The 11,367-nt window shown below is 45.6% G+C and overlaps 1 protein-coding gene across 9 annotated transcripts in view; it reads right to left on the bottom strand.

Moving 5' to 3' along the window:
* Positions 1 to 11,367, bottom strand: part of vps13c (vacuolar protein sorting 13 homolog C) — a 71,932-nt gene that overhangs the window by 44,819 nt on the left and 15,746 nt on the right. For 7 of the 9 annotated variants that reach the window (XM_008402717.2, XM_008402708.2, XM_008402709.2 and 4 more), the window contains 15 exons: positions 8,891 to 9,005; positions 8,678 to 8,814; positions 8,398 to 8,524; positions 8,207 to 8,324; positions 8,012 to 8,144; positions 7,852 to 7,924; positions 7,675 to 7,769; positions 7,441 to 7,594; positions 6,870 to 6,946; positions 6,694 to 6,753; positions 6,465 to 6,615; positions 5,748 to 5,867; positions 5,570 to 5,673; positions 5,315 to 5,482; positions 1,708 to 1,743 (listed from right to left, as the gene is read on the bottom strand). In XM_008402717.2, coding sequence (XP_008400939.1) covers positions 1,708 to 1,743; positions 5,315 to 5,482; positions 5,570 to 5,673; positions 5,748 to 5,867; positions 6,465 to 6,615; positions 6,694 to 6,753; positions 6,870 to 6,946; positions 7,441 to 7,594; positions 7,675 to 7,769; positions 7,852 to 7,924; positions 8,012 to 8,144; positions 8,207 to 8,324; positions 8,398 to 8,524; positions 8,678 to 8,814; positions 8,891 to 9,005 — 1,668 coding nt within the window. The remainder of the gene's footprint in view (positions 1 to 1,707; positions 1,744 to 5,314; positions 5,483 to 5,569; positions 5,674 to 5,747; positions 5,868 to 6,464; positions 6,616 to 6,693; positions 6,754 to 6,869; positions 6,947 to 7,440; positions 7,595 to 7,674; positions 7,770 to 7,851; positions 7,925 to 8,011; positions 8,145 to 8,206; positions 8,325 to 8,397; positions 8,525 to 8,677; positions 8,815 to 8,890; positions 9,006 to 11,367) is intronic. The other 2 variants (XM_008402712.2, XM_017303355.1) reach the window with 1 other exon arrangement.

Here is an 11,367-nt window from a genome sequence, read left to right as displayed (position 1 = left end):
TGGAGGCACCAGGACCAGTGGAGGCACCAGGACCACTGGAGGCACCAGGACCACTGGAGGTACACTCAAGGGTTAAACAAAGACGACTCTAAACTCTGCTCAATAAATCAACCCAAGCACTAGATCTGACCAAGAAGTAGAACATCTAGACTCGTTTCAGTCTGCTTTGCCCAACAGAATCCAGTTCAAGTTGAAACTTCCTCAAGCATCAGAGGTTCTGGTGGAGAACAAGTCGGGTTCAGTGCTCGGGCTGCTTTCACTAGTAAACATATGGGATTGTCCGATGTAGCCATCCAGAAATCCTAATCAATCCAATCCATTGGGTGAGCTCCAGTCTTAAAACCTGGAAGACTCTAAACTTTGCTTTTGGTTTTGGACCAGAACCTTTGAAAAAGAACCCGTTTAGTCAATCACTGATTTGAATAAATTGACCTCCCATGCTAAAGTAATGGTAAATGGACTGAACTCATTTAGCGCTTTTCCGATCATTTTGACCGCTCAAAGCGCTTTGCACTCACAAACGCTCACACATTTATACACCGATACGCAGATCGGTAGGCAACTTGGGGTTAAGTGCCTTGCCCAGGGGCACATCGACATGTGGCAGGAGGAAGCTGGAATCAAACCTGCACCCTTCCGATTGCAAGACGACTACACTTGCGATCGGGTGGAGTACTGAAGTAAGTAATGAACCTCTGTAGTATTTTTGATATTAAGAAGTTTCTAGTGATTTCTTTTGGCCTGTATATCACAAACATGGCGTCCAGCAGAGAATCTGACAACGTGATGCTAAGCGCTATCGGTTCCTTCAGGGCTCCACACAGAGCAGCTGGTCCAAAATGCTGCAGCTACTGTTCTGATGGAAGTGAAAAAGACTGATCATAATTCTATTTTATCTCCAGATTATGATCTCAAATTCTAGAAAGTTCCTAATAATCAGCTCCATCAGAGATTTAGCTGGTCCAGATGTTCCTACCAGAACCCCTCGGTACCAGCCTGCTGGTTCCTAGGAATCCAGGCTTAGAATGGGAGGCAGATGCTTTAGTCTCGGTTTACGGCGGCGACACCCTGGATACTTTCTAGACTGGGATTAAAACCCGTCTGTCTGATGAAGCTGATGGACTGGCTCAGGTTTTCTGTCTCTGCAGTTATGCTGCTGGGGACAAACTGACCACTCACTCGGCTACTTTCTCCTACTACTCCCCAGTTATCTGCATTTGCTGTTAGAATTAACTTCCTGTTCTGACCAAATCAGAACCAATCGGCCCGGGTTTCTCTAACAGCAGGTTCAGGATTGTTCAAATCTCCAACCAGTTTTGGGAGTTAGAGCTTTGGATCTAACTGGCTCCACCTCCTGACCTTCAGAAAGAAACAGCAGATTGGAGTCAGATCCCTCATCAGAACCTTAGAGGTCCAATAGAACTTCTGCTTTAGTCGTGTTACGAACTGCAGGTGTTCATGACCAAGCCTGGGTGGTGCAACATCTGCACCATGCAGGTGTTGCACACAGGTTGGTTAGATGCTTCCAGTTTGCTAATGTTGGGATCTCCTTGTGAGTCCGAATGGGTCGAGGTTAACTTGAGTTCAGGACGGGGTTAACCAGGTCACAGGGACCTTAAACCAGATGAGTTTGTAGGAGAGCTGAGGGTGCAGCGGTGTAAAGCAGGAGGTTTGATGCAGTTCAGAGCTGCATGCTGGATGCTGTACCTCATCAGCTGACGGGTACTGAAAGCTAAAGGAAGCCTGTAAGGACAAAACACACCAACAAGACAGAAGACATTAGAGACAACAGGTGAGGAGGACATGCAACAGAGAACAGAGACCAAACATTCAGGCTGCATCAAAATCTGAAAGGTGCCTGCAGGCTGCATTCATCGCTTCCTTCAGCTCAGGAAGTGACATCACCACTACTACTGCTTCCTGTTGCCGATACTGCCCCACCCATGACCCCAAATTACCCCACATTCACCCCAAATTACCCCAAACTAACTACTCATTTGGAAAGGTAAGTTCAGTAACAGAATGTCAGGAACCATTAGCTGCTAGACGACCAGAATCATTTCCTGCAGTGAAACTAGTTCCACTATGTTGATGATTGATTGATTGATTGATTGATTGATTGATTGATGTTCAGAGAGAGAGGCTGCTGATGATCCCAAGAGACAAACATGGAGCTGCTTGGACAAGATATTTTGAGGAAGTGAGGCTTTTAAACCTTAAGCATGGTAGTGGCAGCATCAGGCTGTGTGGCTGCGTTGCACAACCTGGATGAAGTAAAGCCGAACCACCTGCAGGTTCCAGCAGACGGTCCAGCAAACATCTCAACTAGCTTTAATAGCAGAATCAGGTCCTAACCTTTGACCTCAACTCGGTCAGAAATGTACTATGATTAGAAGCTGGTGCTACTGGAAACCAACCAGTTTACGTGAACTGTCCCAGTTCAGCGCAGCCGAGCTCAGATATCAGTCAGAAGCTGGTTGATGGTTTGTTTGAGGTGCAACTTGCTCATAAACATCTGGTCAAATGCTAACAGAGGAGTATGTATACTTGTGACCCTATGTGAATCAGAGACGAACCAAACAATCTGATTCCACTGTGGGAACAGAACCGGCCCGATTATTCACTAACATCTCACAACCAACGACGTTTAAACCGACCAATCAGAGCGAAGCAGCACAGAGACAGGGTGACTGGTTGCGTTGCCATGGGAACCGATCCAAGTTAAATCCTGCTGATCTTTTTTCATCAAGTCCAGTGGTCAGAGCAGAACCTCCCGGTTTACACACCAAACCTGAAGGGGTGTGTGTGTGTGTGTGTGTGTGTGTGTGTGTGTGTGTGAATAGCATAAATCCTGTGGGGTCCAGACCCCCCCAATCTTGGAAGAGTCTAGAATTGTCCAACCCAAAGAAATCATGAAAGAAACATTGTATTTAAACAATATTAATATAAAAAGACAATAGAAACAAAGAACAAAGTAAATCTGCCATTCATCTAAGAAAAAAATAAGAATTTTTAGGTCCCCCCATTGTTAGAACAATGGTTCAGTCCAAAGTGAAGGAGGCGCAACAGCTGCTGATTGGTGAGGAGCTAGCTGTTAGCTGTTAGCTGTTAGCTGTGGCTCTGCAGCACTAACAAAAACCCTCCAGTAAGTAAATGCTTACAGCAAAAGACATTTAACACGTTTTATTTACTTTCACTGCTCAATAGGAAGAAACACATCGACAACAAACAGTTTGTTATTTCATTACTTTGGCTGAATCATGATAAACTGTCACCTTATGCATTGGAAATCAGAACTAGCTAAACTGCTACATTGCTTTCATAGACTTGGCTCCTTCATCTGTTGAAGGTAGCCAGTATTTATATTATATTTAGCTCTCTAACTCTTACTTTAATAAGAAGAGTTTGAAACTGGAGCGGCTGAGCGTTAGCATTAGCATTAGCTAACAGCTCAGTATGGGAGCCGAGAGCAGAGGAGCGACTACAGCTGGCGGTAAAACAATATAAAGTATGTCTTTATTTATTACCATCTTCAACGTAGAGCCTTTAAAACCTCAAAATAAAATCTGAATATTTTTCTAGAAAACTGGTTCTGACCTTTAAGTTTAAGTTATGACACTTCCCAGATAGTCAGTTCCTACATATTTATAGGTTCTCAGTTATCCAGGACATGAAACCCATCAAAAATAAAAGTTTAAAGCAACTTAAGTCATAATTGAAATAACACATGACTTGTATTGAGAACCACTGCAATAAATCAATATTTATGAGAAATGTTATTAAGTGGAGTTATTTATTAAAACTTGTTTTTATTCAGAGCCTGAAGTTTTTGTAAATGTGAAGCAGAGATTAGATCAGTGACTGAATCAAACTCATATATATCAGTGATTCTTGAGAAAAGGGACAAAATGGGTTTTAATTTTCTCATAATTTTTTTTCGTTATTCCTCAACCTGATGTATGCAAATATGACAAATAATGTTTTGGAAATGTAAAGATGCTAAGGTACAGGTAAGGTCCCAGTTGTAAAATCTTTTTATTTTTATTTAATTTTTAGTGGACCTGACCCAGAACGCTGTCATCACCATCTGACAAAAATAAATATAAAATAATTTTTAATGACCTTATTAGTGATATTTTTACTCATTTTACAGACAAATTATTCTCAAGAAACAAAATAATTATTATTTAAAACAAAAACAACATAAAGTCCATCTGACGGATTGACACAGAACTGAAGGTGACAAACTGGTGAGTAAAATGAAAAACTTGGTACATGTGAAGTAATGCAATTTATGTAAAATACATTAAAATGAATTAATGGCACATTTAAGTGAGATTTGACAACAATTTCACTGAAAGTCACAAAAACTCTGATGGAGTTGACAAAAAGCCAAACTACCTCAATTTATATGATGTTATTCTGAAGGAGGCCATGAAATCTTTATATTAAACCAAAATTAAGCTTATTTCACAAAATGTCATCAAAGTTTTGTAAATAGTCAGTTGTGGTGTTGACACGTCATGGTTGTGATGAACAACTTAGCAATAAAAAGCAGAAAAAACTAAAGAATAACATAAGCTAACCGGAGCTAACTAGCCCTGTTAGCAAAGGAAGAAACAGGAAGTGGTCATGGGGTCCTCAGAAGTTCTGGTGCCCCCAATAATGCCTGATTTATTTTACATTATTTTAATTTCTGACGGTGTTGACAAAAACTAGGGACAAATTTCAATGGAGTTGGAAAATATATAAAAATGATTTTTAATTCAATTTATTGATACCTTTATAATTATTTATATGACTACTTCTGTATTAATTGTCATCATATATAATTTTAGTATTTCTTTAATTATTTTAAACTATTATAATGTATTGAGTTCTGATCCTGATTTTACAGGCATCATCCACCGACTACAATGTTTAAAATAAAATATATTCTGCAAATACCTGGAAAATATACATTGTTGTGATCACATGACCCAGGTTAGTTTAGTCAGATATTTGAAAAAATTATATTTTGTGTATATTTTATTCAAATTTTGTGCTTTATGCACAGGACCAGTTTTGTCCCTATTCTCAAGAATCACTGGTAAACATTTGAATCTTAGTTTGACTCTGTGGGTCTCAACAGAGTCAAACTGAGAAAAACACTTTTGTTATTTATTGCTACTTCTTGTTCTTAAAAAAATGTCCCCGTTTATGGTCCCCCCAATAATGAGATGGGATTTACGCCCTTGTGTGTGTGTGTGTGTGTGTGTGTGTGTGTGTGTGTGTGTGTGTGTGTGTGTGTGTGTGTGTGTGTGTTGCTGCTGACCAGCAGGGACATGAAGAACTTGTGCAGGTAGACGATCTGGATGCAGCCCAGACTCAAGGTGACCTTTCCGTCCACCTTTGACATGTCTCTGTATCTGTCCCCTTGCGTCGCCCCCGGAAACAAGGACAGCTTGAAGCTGAACACCTCCTCGCCTACGATGGACACGGCCTGTAGAATAGGAGAAGGTTACATCACTTCCTGTTGCTGCTCCCTGCAGCCTCAGCAGATGGCGTCCCGTCCCCCTGTCTTGCTGACCTTCTTGTGGACGGTCTTGGGGTTGGCGTCCGTCACCACGATGTCTCTGAGGCGGGCGAACACCTCAGTTTCCTTCGCCTGCACAAACACAGAGGCGTCGACGCCTGAGAGGAGGCGACATGGCTTAGGTTAGATCGGTCCTTGGACAGGAAGTCAGCTGACAGGAAGTGATTCATACCCTGGACTCTGATGTCAGCAATGCTGTAATGGTCATCGCACACCTCGACATGGAAGCAGCCCAACATGGCGAAGAGCCTGAAGCTGAAGATGCCGCCGCCATCTTTACTGCCTTTAGACTCTGCAGCACACACACATGGAAGCTTAGTGGAAGAAGAAACTGTGTTAGAAAAGCAGCAGTGGGAAAACTGAGGATCAGTGCTGAACAAAGTTTAATTCACAATAATTTGTGGAAAAGATCAACTATAATGATTTTCTGGTTGGTGAAAACATTTGGGATTAAAGGAGAAGTTCTATGTTTTTAGTGCCAATTTAAGGAGAAATCCAGTGAATATGTTACATTCAGCTGGTACAAAAACGCTACACAGTAAATATGACAAAGACAGTTTCCTCATTTAGCGCCTTGAAATTAGGCATCTGTCTCTTTAAGAACCTCCTGCTCTTCCTGAAGCTCCACCTCCAGGAAGTCATCACGTTTTTACTAGCGTTGCTGTGAGCAGCAGCTCCTATGATGATCTCAGCTGCTGATTGCTAATTGCTGCTGGCTAGTGTGAAGGAGCTGAGTGGGGGAGGAGTTGTGGCTGGAAGGCGGGGCTAGGTCCACCCAGGTGTTTTGCCTCAGGGTTGAGGAGGCCATTTCCCCTCAGATATCCATTTTACTTTTGCTGCATGTCTGGGGCAGCTACCTGCACCTGTGCCACCCGGAGTGTGAGTTCACCTGTCCGACTCTGCTGTGACTTCTGGACCTGCTTCTCAGCGTCCTGGTCCCGCGTGGCGCTGAGCCGCGGTGGCACGGCGCTGTTCAGGTAGCTAATGGTCGCAAGCAGAGCTTTGGTGTGAAGCAGGAAGTCCAGAGAGGAAACTTCCACCTGGAACAGCAGAACCACTTGTAACACCTGGATACCGACCGGCACCTGCCTGGAAACCGTTGAAGCGCTAAAACTCACCTTCAGCGTCTGCTCCGTGTTGCTGAACAGAGTCTGGAAACTGGGACCGTTGGGGTCAGCCTGCAGCGACACAAACAGAGCAGCTAGCCCCTCCCACTTAGCCGTTAGCCCCCACGAGCCCTTTGCTCCTCACACAGTAAATCAGCCCAAGCACACCTGAGGGTTGGTCAGCTCACCTTGATGAACTCCACCTTCAGCAGGTTGGAGTCCTGCTGCTGGGAGGAGCTGATGAGGTGGAGAGGACCGCTGCCCCCTGAAAGGTCAAACACCAGAATCAACCAACGCTGAGACAGGGAACCGCTTCACAAGAGCCCAGAGCCAAAGACCCGGTTCTGGACCCGGACTCTTCTGGGGAAGCAGGTGATGAAGACCTCGGAGTCTTCGTCGCATTTAAAGTGATGAAGACTCCGAGCCGAGGAAGGTCAGCAGCTCCTCTGGATGCACAGCATCTCCAACATTCAGGTGAGACGGACGTGGAGGCGTGGCCAGCTGTAACTGAGCTGTAGAGGGTGAGGTCAAAGGTCACACCTAGGTGTGTCAGATAACATCTGACTTTAGTGTTGGGAGAAGAGTCTTTCTGTCCAACTGGACCCAGAGCAGAACCGGGTCAGAACCTCCAGAACAAACAGCTTCATGATGTGAACCATAAACAGTCGTCTCGTTCCGAACCGTCCGCAGAAACAATCGGGTCGACCAAAACCAAGATCTCCAGAACCTGCTGCGTCGGCAGGTAGCAGCTCAGCTCACCTGGAACGTCACGGTAGTCGACGGCAACGCGCCGGAGGTACGCGGCGACGCTCTGATCGAAGCTTCGCAGTTTCCCCTCGGCTCCGAGCTGAGAGACGTTGAAGGACAGAACCGTCTTCTCCTGGTCCTCCTGCCGGGTCAGCTCCAGCAAAACCTGAAGACACGAGGTCAGAGGTCACTCCACACTGACCCCAGCAGCCACCTCAGCCCAACCACCCAGCAGCACCAGCTGACCTCTCTAAGCTCGAACTCGAAGTGAACGTTGATGAGTTCCTCCTCAGCCGACCGCTGGAGATCCGTCAGTTTCTCACCGCCGTCTTCTTCAGAGTCTGGAGGATAGACGGACGGTGAGGACAGACGGTGAGACAGCGTCCTGTCCGGGTCCAGGGTCGGAGCGAAGCAGCAGCTCACCTGTCCCGAAGGCGTCCAGGAAGGCGGGGCCGAGACTCTGAGTCAGAGGACGCATCGTCGCCAACGGCAACACCTGAGATGTTTCAATCAGAAGCTACTTCAGATATTTGTTCAGTGAATAATGCAGTGGGGGTTCAGGGATTGGACTAGGACAGCTGACCTTCTCGGTGGGGGTGGAAGGAGCAGAGCCGGCCGTGGGCAGCGGGACGCTCTCCACCAGCTCCATGACGTTCTGGATCTTCTGGTCTGAGATTCTGACATGCATCAGCGGCAGCTCGCCGGACACCTTGAACCTGCGCACAGGAAACGGCTTCAGCATCGGAGCCGGGCAGCAAGGCGGGGTCAGAGGTCTTACCTTGGCATGCGGACGTCCTTCTCCACCATGCACTTGGCCAGGTGCAGCGTGAGGTCCATGGGCCGCAGGACGTGCTGCGCCGAGGAACTCTGCAGCCGCGCCATCTTCCAGGCCTCTCCTGAAAGAGGTTTGCTGCCTCAGATCATCTGCATCAACTGAATCTGAAGCTGACCTGCTGTGTGACCTCTGACCTGACTTGCTGTAGAGCAGCTGGACCTTCCTCAGCCCCATGTCGTACCGCTCATAGGCTCGATCCATGATCTCCTCCAGAGACGAGGAGGACGATGAACTCCGACTGCTCTGGTCCACGCTGTACAGCTGCAACACAACCAGGGTTAAAGCGCCGCTCTGTCACTCAGCAAGAATGGAGCGTTGGGTTTTGACCAAAGAGCCCTGAACTCTGAATAAAGATGTTTAAAACTCAGGAAACACGGAGACATTTCAACAAATTCAGAGGCAAACGAAGCTGACCTGGAAGCTACCGAAGTCCACGATCAGCAGGTCTGACTCGCTGCTGTAAAAGCCGGACTTTGGTACGATCAGGTACGACGGCTTCAGCTCGATCTTCAGATCCAGGACCTTCCGTGTTTCAATGACGTGAGACAAACCTGCAAAGACCAGAACCAAGCAGAGACTGACAGTGGAGCCAGCTGCTCTGATCCAGCGTCTCGCTGCTGGTCTCACCTGCAGCGGTCTTCTCTTTGATCTCCTCCAGTTTGGACAGCGTGGCCGACGTCAGGACCTCCAGGTCCACACCTTTCCCCGTCTTGAAGAACTCCACCATACTGTTGACAGTGACCTGGAGTGGAACATTTTAAGGTTACTTTGGTTACTAACCCATATGGACAGTCTTCTTAAGACGTTTCTCTGGTCTCTGTATTACAATAAAGTATTTCAGTTGTTTCTTTGCTTGCACCTTGAATGTTCCCTTTCCCTTATAAAAAAGATGCGTATGCTTGCAATCTGTTTGGCAACCAAGTAGATGACCAAACTCCCTACGAAGCTTCGGGCTCAGAGTCTTCCAACACTAAGAAACATTCAGATAAATACTGATTAAGATCAATTCTTCCTCTGGTTTTTGAAACAGCTTTTCCTCACTTTGTTAAAGAAAATGTCCACAACAAGGAGAAGCAGGCCAACATGGAGCGGACACACCGTGAAGACCTGGCTCAGACGTGACCTTTAACCCTCAGAATCCGCTCTCCTCCAGGTCCCTTCAATCTAAAGACCCAGAAGGGTCCTGCTAAAAGGCTCCGAATGCCATAATTATATCCAATGAAAGTGAGACAGTTTGTTCTCTTGTCACACAGAAAGGTTCCTTAACTGGCTGACTGTCCCAAGTCTGCCTTTGATTGGCAGAAATTAATCTTTTGAGAACTCCGCCATCAAAAGATCTAAATATTTGCCTCAGCAGCGCCCCCTAGAGTCCCAGAGTAGCAGTAACCTTGTTAATCACACTAATTGTGTGATAATCACACAACTCTGCCGTAGGGCCGAACGGAGATGGTGTAAAACTCAACTTCACGTTTATTATGACATCTATAAAGAAAGACTACATAACTATCATTCAACACTAAAACATGCCAGAGAGGCTCTTTGCAGATGTCATAAACAAAAACATTAWCAAAGCTCGAGCTTTATTTGCTACTGTTGACAGGCTCACAAACCCTCCTATGACGTTACCACCTGAACTTCAATCTAATGCCTGCAACAAGTTTTCAGCTTCTTCTCAGAGAAAATTCAAAAGATCAGAGGATTAATCTGCACATCGGCTCCAAAGCCAGAACCAAAGCTGGGCCCAAACCAAACAATGCAGGAAAAATGACCCACTTTCAGCTGCTTCACTATAAAACCCTAGAAGAAACGATGAGTCAGTGAAGCTCCGGTTCCGATCCTCACATCTCTTTAAGAAAGTCCTGCCTGTCGTTAAGGATCTGATCCAGATAGTAACTCATCGCTCTCTTCAGCTGTTATCAACCCACTGATAAAATCACTGCTGCAGAATTACAGGCCGACCTCTGACCTCTGATTCATTAGCACAGCTATTGAAAAAGCTTCAACAGTTAAATAACTTCCTAACGATAATGAATCGCTTTGACTCCTTCCAGTCTGGTTTCCATGGTTACCACAGCACARAGACGGCCTAGTCAAAGTGTTCAATGATATCCACATAAATACAGACTGTGGGAGAACCACAGTGCTGGTTCTGGTTCTGGTTCTGTTGGACCTCAGTGTTGAYCAGGACATTTTACTGAAYCGACTGGAGASTTGGGTCGGACTCTCCGGTCCAGARCTCAGCTGGTTTGAATCCTACATAAAGAACAGGGATTTCTTTGTTTCAATCGGAAACTTCTCATCAGAGAGGTCAAAGGTCACATGTGGGGAACCCCAAGGTTCAATCCTAGGACCCCTTCTTTTCAATATCTATCTGCTCCCACTGGCTCAGGTTATAAGATCAGCTACCATAWCTATGATACACAGCTCTACATCACGATGTCACCAGGTGACCTTTGACCCCATCCAATCACTGAATAGATGCTGAGAACAGATCAATGTGTGGATGAGACAAAACTGAACTTATTATCTTTGGACCTAAACAGAGCAATCTAGAGTTACAGATCTATAGTTATGGATCTAGAGCAGGGGTGTCAAACTCCAGTCCTCTGCTGTCCTGCAACTTTTAGATGTGTCTCTGCTGCACCACACCTGAATAGAATAATTAGGTCGTTAGCAAGGCTCTGGAGAACTGAGGAGGTAATTAAGCCATTTGATTCAGGTGTTTTGTACCTGTGGCACATCTAAAAACTGCAGGACAGCGGCTGGAGTTTGACACCCCTGATCTAGAGTTATAGTTCTGGAGCTACAGATCTAGAGCTACAGATCTAGAGTTACAGATCGAGTTACAGATCTAGAGTTATAGATCTAGAGTCAATGCACAGCTTCAGTTATTCCAACTAAAACCAGCGATCAGCCTGAAACCTGGGAGCAGTGATGACCTCTGACCTCTGACCTGAACCTTCAGAGCCACATACAGACGGTCACAAAGTCGGCCTTCTGTCCCCTGAAGAATCTCCAGGATCAGAACTGATGACTCAGATCAGAGAAACTCATCCAGGATTTTAAACACATTGATTCCTGCAGCAGCAAATCAACCGTCCAGA

This window comes from Poecilia reticulata, unplaced genomic scaffold, assembly GCF_000633615.1.
Source record: "Poecilia reticulata strain Guanapo unplaced genomic scaffold, Guppy_female_1.0+MT scaffold_251, whole genome shotgun sequence".
In the NCBI taxonomy this organism is placed as follows: Eukaryota; Metazoa; Chordata; class Actinopteri; order Cyprinodontiformes; family Poeciliidae; genus Poecilia; species Poecilia reticulata.
Note: the sequence above shows the minus strand (reverse complement) of the source record. Positions and strands in the feature narration are given on the sequence as shown.